A 13999-nucleotide genomic window follows, 5' to 3' on the forward strand; every position below is an offset into this window, starting at 1 on the left:
GCACTCCCCTGCACAGCAGCTGAAGCTCTTGCTCGTTCAGTAGGCCAGTTGTCGCCCCAAAACGTGGATAAACTGAGGTTCCAAAACCTGAAGAGTCTTGACCACACTTGGCGACCAAACCAGGACAAGAACCTAAGATTCCAGACTTCCGGCCCCCAGTCTTTCTCTACCACCCCACTCTGCCGCCTGCGATTCAGAGGTCAGGAATGCTGTGCTGTTACGATATCACAGTAATGGTAACAACAACAACAACGATAATAGATCACAGTTTTTGAGTCGCAATTATGTGCTGCACTATACTGTAAACTTTTATATGTCTCATCTCATTTAATCCTCCTGCGGTAGCTATCTTCAGAAATGGCCCCCAGCGATCCCTCCCCTCTCTATGCATGCCACTCCTCATCTCAAAGATGGAGCCGATTTCCCTCCCCTTGAATCTGGGCTGGTCTTGTGACTGCTTTGGCCAACAGAACGTGGTGGAAGTGACCTTCTGAGCTCAGGCCCAAAGAGGACTGGCAGCCTCTGCTTCCGTCCCTCCTTCTTCCTGGAACCCAGCCACCAGGCGGCGAGCAAGCCCACGCAGCCACGTGAGAAAGGCCCCTGTGGAGGAGAACCGAGTCTCCATACGCCAGTGATGAATCTATTGTCTGCCTGCTCTGTGTATCATGGCCTGCTCTGAGAAAATGGAGAGAGGCCCTTTACGTATTTTTCCCTTGTCTGCCGGCACAATATTGAGCTTTGTCAGTAGAGGGCGCTGGAGGGAGATTGCAGGAGGAAGGGGTTTTCCTTCCGGATCCAGGGTGCTCCTCTAGGCAGATTCCTGGAGCGAGCACAGTTTCTCCAGAGCTCAGCTCCTGCGGTGCACAGTGGCCAGCGGCAGCCTGTGGCTAGCAGCCTCCAGTATCCTTCTCGGGTGGTTTTGAGGTGGAGACATGTCTTCACGAACAGCTTTCCCTAAGAGCATAGAGGGCAGAATTCTAGCAAATTCAAAAGGGTGGATTCCAGCAAGTTCTGCCAGTATGGCACTGCCACGTACCATGAGTCTTATCCAGCAAGATGTGGACCTCAGCCACAGGGGGTCCTCCTTGGATGCACCACGTCAGAACAGGAGGAGGGGCTGCTCCTTACGTCTGCAGCTCCTGTATTCTTTAGATTTCTTGGTTTTACTAGCCAATCCCTCGTTACTCCACTCCCCTGTTACAGTTAACAATTCTTTACATTAAACTTCATCTGTTCAAATTATCGTCCCCTGCTTAGACCCTGACTGATACACTCTGGCCAACAGCTCCCACTGAACTCCCGGCTGGTGGCCAACACCAAATCCGGCCGTGCGGAATGAGGCCATTTTGGACCTTCCAGACACCCTAGCACCCCAGACAACACCACACAAAGCAGAAGAACCGCCCGGTAAGCCCACAGAATCATGAGAAATGAGAAAGTATTATTGTTTTAAGCCTCTACATTTTGGAGTGATTTGCCATGTGCGATACATACCTGAAACACCTCCCTACAACACAGGAGGGGTCATCGTTCCACTTTACAGATGACAAAGCTAAAGCTCAATGAGGACTGGTGACTTGCCCACGGTCACAGAACTAGTAACGGCTGAACCAGCAGTCCAGCATAGCTTTGTATCAACAAAACCCTTTTAAATACATAATCTCACTTAGGGAACCAGAAGGGACCTTAGGAATACTGTCTAACCTCCCTCATCCTACGGCCGAGGAAACTGAAGCTCAGAAGTTGGAAGCCATTTGCCCCAAGTCTCACATTTGGGAAATGGCAGAGTCAGGACTCCGGACTAGAAGTCTCGTTCTTCTGACTCTCAACCCAGTGCTCCTCCTCTTAACGTGCACTGCTCGGCTCCCGGGCCTGCCTCCCATTCCCACCTTCACTCATTTTCTCAGGCACTTCCCCCTCCAGGAATGCCCCCGGGGAGCAAAATCACTCTGGTTGAGAACCCCTAGGGCCCATTAGGCCGGGTCTAGAGGCCTCTTGGTTGTCACAGTTGGGAATGGGGGTGTATTGCTGGCATCTACTGGGTAGAGGCCAGGGATACTGCTAAACTCCCTGCAGTGCAGAGGACAGCCCCATAACAAAGAATTCTCCAGCCCAAAATGTCAATAGCATTGAACTTGAGAAACCTTGGTTTAGAGAAACCCATGACCACGCAAGATTCCCCACCTCCCTGAGTCTTCTCTCGTTTCCCCCAGGCTTGGGCTGCTCCAGACCAGATGGGCAGCGCCTCCTGCGGTCATTTTCACCTACTGAAAGATGACCAAGTGGATGGAGAGGTCCTGAGGGAATCTCTGGTGGGATCACCCCCACAAGAGGCCCCTGGCATTCTCAAGACTTGGAGGCACCAGGTTTGATCAGCTACAATGAGTTTATTGGAAACAGAGTGACACAAAGGCAAACAAATGGGCAGGCAGTTGAGTCATTGGCTTTTTAGAGGCAGCCCTAGAAGGAAATGTTCTCCCCTCCCACGGGCCATGTCCCCCACAGAGTCACAGGAAAACCTCCATCAGTGTTCCCCATCTCCATTCCACAGGTACAGGCAGACAGGAAGATTGTGGGGCCTGCCCTGTTCCTCCATGGTCGGATGAAGAGGTCAGGCAGGACCAATGAATCCAGCAGAAAGCAGAAGGCAGAAGAAAGGATGAATCCTCAGGACGACAAATAGACTACTAGGAGAAGCTACAGAAAGAGGCAGAGGTGCCGCCCCGCCTCCCCAGGCTCACTGCGCCTGGGGGATGGCGCACAGAGGGAGCAGGTGGGGAGGGTGTGCAGAGTGCACACCTCTGGCGACCGGTTCCCCGCAGGCCGGCGGCTGGTGCGCGGGGCAGCGGGAGGGGCGGCGGTCCGGTTGCGCGGGGTCCTGGCTGGCCGAGGCAGACGGTGACGCGCGCTCACGGAGGCTGCGGCCTCCTAACACCTCTTACAGCCCAGGGTGCAGGGGGCGCAGGCGTTGGCGGTGCCCACCACCACGTTGCCGCTGCAGGGGGCGCTGCAGACGCTCGTGGTGACCGCAGGGGCAGCACCAGAGGCGCAGAGATCGCCACAGACGATGCCACCGCGAGAGCTGCTGACGCCTGGTTGCGGGGAGAACAGGCAGAGACGAGTGTCAGGCACGGCCACAGGCAGGCGGCTTTGGGGCAAACGAAAATGCCCCCTCCCCAAGGGCACTGGGAACACCCCGGCGGGAGATGGGGGAGGGCTCCTGCTACTTACAGACATTCACGGAGCCAACGCCCTCACACAGCCTGTTGGGAAAGGAAAAGAGAGGTCAGTGCCGCGGAAAAGCCGCCGTCCCCGCAGCCAAGGTGAAAGGTGAGATGGGTGGGAAGGGCAATAAACGGACCAATCCAGAAGCCAGGGCAGCCCAGTCACCGCGGGAGGGTTCTGGAGACAGAATGCGGGGCTCTTTACTTCTTATTAGCTGAGCAACCTAAGATTTGCCCTCCCTCAGCCCGCCTCCTCACCGGTCAAATCTACGCCTAGATCTGCTGTGAGAATGACATCAAATGACACGTGTAAGTGCCTAGTGCAGCCACACAGTGAGCACTCCAGAAATGTTAGCTGCTCCTACTTCCGTAGGTTCTGATTGACCTGTAAGTGCGTTTGAGGGGTGGCAGATGTCACTTCCTAAATCTGGTCTGATTGGTGTCATGAGAACGTAGCTTCAGGAGGGCAGGAGATTTTGTCGATGCTTTTCCCCCTTACAGAATCGACAGTGCCTAAAACAGTGTGTGGCTCCATAAATGTTGTGTGAATGAATGGGATCTTAGAATCCATTCAGAACGGGCTCAGATCTATCTACGCCCATTCCCTCGTTTGACTGATGGAGAAACTGAGGCCCAGAGGGAGGAAACAACCAGTGATAGAGGCAGGGCTATACCTGGGGCCACCTAACTCCACCCAGCATGCCTTTGCTGCCCACACAACACTGTCTCCCCAAGGAGACAAACTGGAGACCCCCTGAGGGGACTGCAGCAAAGTGCTATAGAAATCAGCTTCAGATCTGAGGAGAATCTGCAGCCCACTGTTTAATCATCCCACACCCAGGCTTCCTAGGGACCCACACCAAAGCTTCTGAGTTCCCTCCAAGGGCCGGTGTGGCGGGGGGTGGGGGGGACAAAGCTTCCAGTGCAGTGTCCACGTGTCTCTCCAACTTCCAAACTCAGTCTTGAAAGATTCCTCTTCCTGGGATTCTTCATTAATGAAACTCCCCAGGCCCGGGGAGCCCCATGTCTCTGAGCTCTCCAGTGCAATTACTTGAGTTTGTTGCAAGTCTCACCACAGGATCACTTTGATTCTGGTACCAAACCTCGGTCCCCATCTCCCCAGTACACAGGATGCTCCCTCTGCATCCTCACTCTCCTCTGCCCTGGGGCAGGGGCCTAGCTGTACACAGAAGAGGAAGGCTCAGGGTGTGAGCACTTGGCAAACCCGGGGAAAGAACCCAAGGGCAACTTTCTGGGAGTGTTGTCCTCATAGGAGCTGTTCAGCTGCCCTCCAGCCATGGGAAGGCTAATGACCAATGAGTCTCCTCTGCCCCTAACACGAGCAACAAGCAAAAATGCCCAGAGCCGAGTGAAACTGCCTCAAGGGACAAATCCCTGCTGTCTCTCTGCCCTCAGTCCTACCTGCTGCAATGGAAGACCACGAGGGGGACTCCCTGTAGTTCGAATAGGTAAGTGTCAGTTGGGAAAATCCCCTATTGAAGCTGTCAAGATGGGAAAAATCCCAGGGCTGGGCCAGGGCCAGGCTTGAAAAGAGAGCTGGAATCCGGAGGGGCATATGCAACAATGGCCCGAGACAGAAGGAGCACTATCGAGGGAAGGTGGCCTAGGCTGGGCTGCTCAGAACAGTGATTACTAGAGCTTGACACCTGCCCGAGGGACAGATTTGCAAAAGGAGTCAGACCCAGATCAGCATGTGGTGGGCATGAGAGATTCAAACGAGGTAGAAACATACCCAAAGGACTTAGTCAAATTACCTGTCCCGGTGCAGGAAGGGGAGGGTTGGAAGTGGAAGTCGTGTGATACCCAGAGTGTGAGAGACGACATACGGGGAGAACACAGGCAGGGCCAGGAGAGGAATCCGCTACGGTACCCACCTCTGCTCCTCGCCCTCCAGCAGGCGCCTGTAGGTGGCGATCTCGATGTCCAGGCCCAGCTTGGAGTTCAGCACCTCCTGGTACTCCCTCAGCAGGCAGGCCATGTCCTGCTTGGCCTTCTGCAGGGCGCCCTCCAGCCCGGCCAGCTTGCTGCGGGCGTCACTGAGGGCCGCCTCGCCCTGCTGCTCGGCCTCGGCCACGGCGGCCTCCAGCTTGGAGTTCTGGGGACCCAGAAGAGAACGAGGTGGGTCATGGTCCCTGGGTCTCTCTGTCCATTTCCTGCACATGTCCAGTCCTCCTGCCCAGCTAGGAACACCCAGGAACAGGCCTCTCGCCCTCATCACCTGGGTCTCCCTGAGCGACCACAAGTAGGGACTCTAGTCATGCACACGGGCTGGAGGATGAGTGCTGAGATCCACACTGGGCTCACACACCCTGGGTGGGCCCCAAACGACCATTACCTGGCACTTGGCATTCTCGATCTCGGCGGTCAGCCTCTGGATCAGGCGGTTCAGCTCGTTGATCTCCTCCTTGGTGCGGCGCAGGGTCTCCCCGTGCCGGACCACCGTGGCCTTTATCTCCTCGCACTGGGGGGAAGCAGAGAAGCTCCTGAGGCTCAGGATGGGAAATCCCACCCATTTGGGACACCACAGATGATAGTACAGGTTGCACAGTGCTCATCCTGTGCAACCACACATGGCAGCCCTGCTCAGCCACCCCAACCTGAGAGCTGTCTGCCTTTCTTACCATCTCTAGGGAAGTACACACCACAATTGCCTTAGGGATCAGAATCCCCTGACAAAAGAAGCCTTGCTAATATATACCTTGCATCCCTCCCACTGCCATAGGTAGAAGGCAAGTGCTCTGTGCCACTCACCTTGGTGCGGTACCAGCTCTCAGCCTCGGCCCGGCTGCGGCTGGCGATGTCGTCGTAGTGAGCCTTGATCTCAGCCACGATGCTGTCCAGGTTCAGGTCCCGGCTGTTGTCCATCTTGACGATGACCGAGGTGTCCGAGATGTGGGCTTGGAGAACACGGATCTCCTGCGATGGGGGGGTGGCGGGGAGTGGAAGGCTCTTGTTCACAGCACAGCCTCACCCACCATAGCCTGGACCGTCTTCTCAGCCCTTCCCTGGTCCTCAGCCCTGCCCGCTCTGAGAGCCTCATGGACGGCAACCCCCTGCCCACATCCCCGTCCCCCTCTAGTCCCAAGCCAGTGCCCTCTCTTCCAGGCCGGCTGCTGGTTTTCTGCCGGCACCACGCCGCCTCACCTCCTCATAGAGTCGCCGCAGGAAGTCGACCTCCTGGGTCAGAGCCTCCGCGTTGGCCTCCAGGTCTGACTTCTGGAGGTAGGCGCAGTCCACGTCCTGGAAAGGTGGGGAGTCTTTGAGCTCAGAGGACCCCTGGTGATCGTCACCCCACACTCCTCTCTCTTCTCACCCATTACGTGGAGGCCAGGGGAAAGGATTGCCCAGTGTTCCCATCCCATGCCATCTCCATACCTTCAGACCGCCAAGGATGGGCTCCCCACCCCCGCCACTTCTGAGAACAAACCCTGGTGCCTTGGAGATGGGCCACCAGCCTTTCACCCCCCACCGGGGACAGCTTGCCCTCCTGGCTCTCCTTTCCACCCTCCCCTGTTCCAGGAGGCCTGCCAGGCAGACTCCCCCGCTCGGCCACCTTGACCCTTCACTGCCCCCCATGGTCCTCCAGGACTGCACCTGGCCACTCCTGGTTCTGCTCCATCCTCCCCCAAGCCTGGGACTGTGGCCCTGCTCTGGGTCAGATGTCCCACAGGCCTCGACAGCACAGTGTCCCTCAACAGAGACACTGAAGCTGCCGTGCGTCCGTGTGGACCTCGGACATCCAGGGGGCAACCCGGCCATCCCCCTGCCGCAGGGCAGCGTGGGAGTGGGTATTCCAGGTTATTGCCCTCGGTCAAGGCCTGGACGTGCCTTTCATGACCTGATCTCTGGGGATTTCCCACCTCATGTGGCAAGGTCACTGCACCCCACACTGAAATGGGGACCCTGAGTCTCCCCGAGAAAAGTCTGTCATTCTGAGGTCCCTCGTGTCTGTGCCTCCCGATCCCATGGCACCCACCTTCTTCAGAGCCACAAAGTCGTTCTCAGCTGTCGCTCTCAGAGAAACTTCCTCCTCATACCTGAGGCACAGGAGGGCAGAGAGGAAGGTTACAGGAGGGCAGGTCTCCCCAGACCCCTCCACTTCACCCCAGGGACGGGGGAAGTATTAGGAACCTCCCCACTCAGCTGGGCCCCCGGCAGCCCTGCTGGGTCCTGTCTGCTTGGATTGGGGTGTGTCTGTGATTCTCTCTCCACTGTGAATTGAGGGCTCTGGGGCTAATCTTCTGGGACCTCACAGCCCTGTTCCCAAAGCTGCTCTGAGGTCACCTCCGGAGGCACATAAGCCTCAGCACCCAGCCCCATGCCAGGAGTGGACAGCGTCACCTCGGGGCACTGAGGCTCAGCCTCCTCTCCCCTGGGTGTCCCTCCTTGCTCAGGTGTAGGGGCCCATGAGACCCATGGGCCATCAGCATTCAGTACCCTAGGCTGTAGGACCCCCAGAGCCCCACGACCTGTCAGCTCTGAGTCACCCAGATGCTCACATTGGGTCCAGGTGCTACAGTGGGAGCCTGAGAGGGCAGGAGGAGAAGGCCCGGGAGATGGCAGAAGCCTCCTCCCCACAGAGCACAGGGGACAGCTGCTGATGGTCAGGATCAGGGAAGAGAAGGCTGAGGTAGGAGAGATGTCTCCAGGGGGAACCCGGCCCTACACTTAGGTTCAAGCCCATTGGATTAGACCTGAGAAGAATTTCCCAGCAGGGCAAGTGGCCATGCAGGCCAGGTTGGTGGGCTGTAGCAGGATCCTCTCATCAGTGCAGTTGTTGCCCAGATGCCTGCCTAAGTCATTTCCTGTGCCCAGTGTAACCCCCGGCTGCACTCACCTCTTCTTGTAGCCCTCCAGCACCTCCTGCACGTGGTTGAGCTCCGAGGCCAGCCTCCCGCTGTCGGCCTCCACACACTCGGCCTCCCGCCGCAGCGTCTCGAGGTAGCCGCTGAACAGCGGCTCCAGGTTACTCTCACAGCACTTGCGGTTCTGGTAGAACTGCAGCTTGGTCTCCAGCAGCTTGTTCTGCTGCTCCAGGAAGCGCACCTGCCATTCGGGGTGGGGAGGAGGGGTCAGAAGGCTCCTGGCGCCCCAAAGCCAATTTGGGGGAGAGAGGTGATTGCTTTCAGGTACACTCCCAACCCAGAGCTCAGCAGAGATTAGACAGAGCTGGGCAGTGGGACACAAGGCAACCTCTGGATTTCCTGATTGGGTTCTCTGTCTGGATTTTCCAGCTTAGGGATGGGAGCAAGAGTTATCCCCACCTGATGCGTCCAGGTCGTGTGGTCAGGAGCCAGGTGGAAAGCTCAGCCCCTCACCCTGGACCCAGAGGAGGAGCCCTCTTAGGCAAAGCCCCCAGATTCAGTCACAGCATGGGGTTTCTGGGACCAGGAGGATGTCACAGGCCATCTAGAGGAGAGCTTAGCTACCCTATCCCCTCCCCACTTCATCTGACAGCCAATCCACCCCACCCCCTCAGAGGGAACACAGCTGCAGTCTGGGGCAGTCCAAACCTCTGTGATCTCAGAAGCAGCCCTCACACTCCTTCCCGACCTCCTGAAGTCTGGCTTGTGCCCTAGGGCAGCCAGGTCACACGTTTTTTCCACAAGCCCTGCCTATCTGAACTCTCAACAGAGTCTGTCTGGTCTTGTGTGAGTGCCTGTTTGTGTCTGTGTGTCTGTCTGACACCCCAATCAGACTGGGCACTCCTGCAGGCAGAGGTCTCTCTGCCTCAGACTCTCCCTGAGTGCTCATCCTGAGTCCTGAGCATGGGTGAGGTTCAGGAAAGGCGTGATCAAGGACACCCACCTTGTCGATGAAGGCAGCGAACCTGTTGTTGAGGCTCTTGATCTGCTCCTTCTCCTCTTGCTTCACGTACTGCGCATTGGGGTCGATCTCCAGGTTGAGGGGCGCCAGGAGGCTCTCGTTGACCGACACGGTGGTGATGCAGGGCGCGCTGGGCCCGCGCACGCCGCCGGAGCGGTATCCGAAGCTGCGGCCGCAGGAGCCGGCGCGGAAGCCCCCGCAGAGGCTGCGGCTGCCGAAACCCCCGGAGAGGCCGCGGTAGCAGGAGACGCCGCGGTAGGGGGCGGCCGTGATGCAGCAGCGGCCGGGCCGGGGCCCGCAGGCCGAGGCGCAGCTGAAGGCGCGGCCAGCACAGTAAGATCCACAAGTCATGGTGCTTCTTTGGGGCACGGAAGCTCTGAGGAGGGAGATGTCCTAACTGAGGGCACGGTGGAGGAGGTGTTTAGGTCTTGGTCATCTTTGGGCCTTTTATATGTGTGGAGAGCCTGATGCGTCCACGGGGTTAGGAGCAATTAGACGCCTTTATAGGCTTGGTTTGTTCAGCTGCTGTCGCTCCTCCCTAAATGTACTTAATTGGGGGCCAGATGCGGCCAGCTGTTTATGGCCTTTTACCCTAAACTCACAATTTTTATCTTCAAAGGGCCAGCTCACCTCCCCCACACCCACCCCAACCACCGCAATCACAGTTGGCGAAGCTCAGGGTTTGGAGGATGGGGGAGAGGTGACTCAGGTTGGAATGGAAGGCGGGGCAGGGGCGGAGCTGAGGCTTCTCCGGAGCCGCCCTGCGGGATGAGGTCGGCGCCGCTGTCCGTGGTGCTGATCTGGCCGGCCCCGGAACCCCGAGGAAGCGAAGGATCAACAGAAGAGGATGTGGAACTTGGGGTGCGCTTGGTGATTTCCCTCACACTGCCGGCCTCTTTCTGCACCGCCAAAGCCCCATACTTACACAATGTCTCACTTAATCACCCACACACGAACCCAACACCCCACACCTGCTCCCAAATCCCTCACCTACACCTATCAACATATTCTCTCTGTCTCTGTGTCTCTCTGTGTCTCTGTCTCTGTCTCTGTCTCTCTCTCACACACACACACATGAGCTCACGTATGCACTCTCCTACCCCCTCTTCCACACAGACCAGTCCCTAGGCCAACCTATTAGACCTTCTTGGCCAGCCTGTGCTGAGAGGAGGCATTCCCTCCCTCAGAGTCTTCAATGAGGCCTAAGGGGTCATACCCTGGCTCACTGGCCTCAAGAATGCCCAACCGTCTCCAACAAGGCCCCAAGCAAGGATCGTGTCTGGATTTCACCTCAAGCCTCCGTGTTTCATCCAGGGCCCAGAAGGCCTGGGGTGGACACCACCGTTACGAGTCTGTATAGTATTTGGCTCAGAACATAATAGAATCAATCTGGATAGAGCCAAATGAGGAGAACATCTAGCCCCCTGCCATCACCCCCCTGAGTCAGTTCTGCTTTCCATGCTCTACCCACCTTTCAACTCCTTCCCTTTACAGTAGTTTGTCAGTAAACTTGGCAGGTGTTAGAACAGATCCATGTTGGTGTATACCATCCTTCCAGTGTGCACAGTGTGGGCCTTAAACCCAAAAGGGCTGGGTGAGAACAAAGGCTCTGCCATGACTAGTTCTGCAAGGCACTTCACTCCTCTGGGAAATGGATTAAGCCTTCCCTCCCAGTGCTGCCCTGGAGAATCACAGAGATAGGCACATGCTTAGTAAACCCCAGAGCCCAGTGCAGATGTGCTGCATAGTAACCATCAAGAAGCAGGAGGCTCTGCGGCAGCTGTTTTTTTCAGAGTTCACATGGTAACCCACTAATGGGAGCAATGGAAGCAACCAGAGTTGTTTGTGGGTTTTTTTTTGGTTTTTTTTTTTTAGTTTTTTTAGGGTTTTCTTTTTGTTTTTGTTTTTGGTGAGGAAGATTCGCCCTGAGCTAACATCTGTGCCAATCTTCCTCTATTTTGTATGTGGGTCGCCGCCACAGCCTGGCTGACGAGTTGTGTAGGTCCACACCCGGGATCCAAACCCACGAACCTGGGCCACTAAAGTGGAGTGTGCCGAACTTAATCACTATGCCACAGGGCCAGCCCCCAGAATTTTATTTTAATGAAATAGATTAGAACAAAATCAAGGAGAGAAGAAAATATCAGAATGCATCATATGTAGTAAGAAAATCATTTCATGACCTTTTGTTTCAGTTGTATGTGGTGTGTGTGTATGTGTAGTTAGTCACTACAAAAAATTATTTCTTAATATGATTGAAACTAAAAGTTTAAATACACGGCATATCAGTTAAGAACAGACTCAGATTCCAAACTGCCTGGTTTCAAAGTCCAGCTCTGCCACTTTCTAGATGTGTAAACTTGGACAATTACTTAAACTCTCTGTACCTCATTTCATGATTTGTAAAATGGGGATAATAATAGTAGCCACCTGATAAAGTTGTTGTAAGGATTAAAAGACTTAATCCATGTAAAGCGTTTAGAACAGAGCCTGACACACTCCAAGTGTGTAATCATATCAGTAGTAGGAGTTGCTGCTGCTGCAATAGTTATAGTGACAGGTTTGATGCGGAGGTAGGGATATGTGTTAGTGTTACTGTTCTTGTTGTTGCTGCTGCTGTGGATATGTCAGCAGGTTTGGTGGAATATACCTATCCACATTCCTAACCCACCCATGTAACATTCCCACTAATGGTGCCTATCTTAAAGGACTAGTAAAAGGATTAAATTAAATAACACATGGACAATGCTTAACATAGCACCTGGCACATAGCAAGACTTCAATACATGTCATCTACTCTTATTTTTCCATGGAGTTCAGTCCAAAGGGCAGGGAGGACCTGAGACCTCTGGCAATGGTTACTCCTTTTATCCTGGAAAAGAACCCAAAAACAAATGCCCTTCCTTCCATCCCCTCTCTAGCCCAACTGCCCCAGGGAAGGACCAGTGAGAATCTCTCCTCTTACGCAAAGAGAAAATGTCACCAGTCCTTGGGCAACCACACTACTCGATGAAAAAAGAAGCTTGGGCACTCCAATAAATCTGTTACCTATAAATTATTCATAAATTTGTATTTTTTATTTGGCCTTAACAGGCCATCAGAAATCCTCAGTCATAAATCAATGGCATGCTCACTCATCTTGCTTTTTACCTGATCCCAGAACCTCCTGATTGATCAGTAGCCAGGGGATACCATGGGATTGAGGGTGGGGATATGCTGTTGATAATCCATCCAAGTAAAATGGAACTCCAAAGAGATCAAGAGAAGGCAGGCTTCCACTGCAGCTAGACAGATGGAAGTTGGAGTTGAGGAAGAACTTCCCAGAAGGAGGGCAGGTAGTCATGGTTTCCTAAAGGAGCTTGCATTGTGTCTCCCATTTAGGGAAGCTTTAAACAAAAGAGAAACACTCTATTCTGGACTGGCCACCATGTTTGCGGAGACAGGATGAACCAAAAAACCTTCAGATCTGGAGATCAGACTCTCTTCTTTTAGCCCAAGTGGATCTTGTTTCAAGGGACACCTGGAAAATATCTGCACATCAGCCTTCAGGTATCCAAGGGGCCGTGCCCTTTCTAACCTTGCAGCTCATGCATTCTGTTCACAGAAAGCAAGTGCAGGCCAGGTTCCAGTGAGGGAAACTGAGGGGCAAGGGAGTGGCGGTTTACAAAACACCTGGACTGTTGATGAGGGAGTTGACCTCAGGTCTAGCCACCAGGGTTGGTGAGTTGAAGACAGGCCCAAGTCGGACCCCTGCCTTCTCAGCCAAGGCAGCCCAGGACACTGGCCAATTATCCATCAGAACTCACCAGAGGACTCATGGAGACCCTGAGTATGGATGAAGCCTGACTCAAGAGCTCCACCCCTGGTGAGGTCCATCCCACTAGCCCTGCTGAGCCCCTGCACCTCCTTAGCCCATGACCCTGCCCTGTGAGGGTCCATTACTATAAAGCTGCAGCTAAGGTTGCCCACCTCTTCAGCTAGGTCTACACTTCGCCCTCAGTGCTGCGCCCCTTCCCCCATCAACCTCCTCCTCCTATGCTCTTCCAGCCCTGGAGTCTCTCTCCACCACTCTCCCCTGGGTCTTCTCCCCATTTTTCATCCACTGTCCTCCACTTCCCTCCTCTTCCCTCTGTCTCCTCCAATCTCTCCTCCCTCCCATTCTCCTCAGCCCCCAGCCAGTCTCCATCCTTCTTCCAAGTGGCCCTAGAGAGTCATAGTCTAAGACCAAGCACCTTCTCCATCCTTTTCTCTTCAAATCTACCTCCCATCCACTTCTCTCTTTCCTTCCCCAATCCTACCCTCAGTCTCTACTCTGCCCCAAGGCCTCCAGGATTCTTGCCCTCATTGGCTGGCTTTCCCTACTACCCCCGTTATCATTCAGGTGAGGAATTTTGCTTTGGTCAAGGACACATCTGCTCACTCTATCCCTCTTTCAATTTCCAGCCAGGAATGTCTCCCCACCCCACCCCACCCCCAGGAATGGCTGCCTTCTGATCTGCTTCATCTGGTCCCCACCCCAACCTACCAGAAAGCTTCGCAAAATTAACCACCAAGCTTTGATGGCTCCATTACTCAGCACCAAATATGCAGCTGCTTTTCATTTCATTCATTCAACAAATATTTATTGAGCACCAACTATGTGCCAAGCCCTTGGAATATACCCATGAACCAAACATCTGTACCCATTGATATGTTGTAGGGTTTGCATTTTTTTTTCCTGATCTGGGTACATGTCCAGCTTGTCTCATAGAACTGGAAACTCACCACAAACAGGGGTGAGCTCTCCTCCATCCTCTGGTCCTGAACCCTGAAGCACTGCGAAGGGCCCTGGGCACTGGAGGGAGGGGATCAGTGAGTGTGTGTGTTAATGTGTTATATGCAGACATTATCCACGGTGTGATATTTATAATGATGGCGGGTAGTGGACA

At 54.6% G+C, this 13999-nt stretch overlaps 1 protein-coding gene across 1 annotated transcript; it reads right to left on the reverse strand.

Annotated features, from left to right (window-relative positions):
* Window positions 1-2368: 2368 nt before the first annotated feature.
* On the reverse strand, window positions 2369-9732 carry LOC101399476 (keratin, type II cuticular Hb6). The gene is made up of 9 exons (XM_014786501.2): window positions 9054-9732; window positions 8083-8291; window positions 7222-7282; window positions 6390-6485; window positions 5997-6161; window positions 5581-5706; window positions 5120-5340; window positions 3232-3263; window positions 2369-3092 (listed from the first exon to the last, which is right to left on the reverse strand). Exons 1-9 carry the CDS (start codon window positions 9420-9422, stop codon window positions 2929-2931), a joined length of 1443 nt encoding a protein of 480 aa, XP_014641987.2. The 5' UTR covers window positions 9423-9732; the 3' UTR covers window positions 2369-2928.
* Between the last annotated feature and the right edge of the window lie 4267 nt (window positions 9733-13999).

The sequence above is a fragment of the Ceratotherium simum genome, chromosome 17 (assembly GCF_057802395.1).
Source record: "Ceratotherium simum simum isolate JZ-2026a chromosome 17, ASM5780239v1, whole genome shotgun sequence".
NCBI lineage: Eukaryota > Metazoa > Chordata > Mammalia > Perissodactyla > Rhinocerotidae > Ceratotherium > Ceratotherium simum.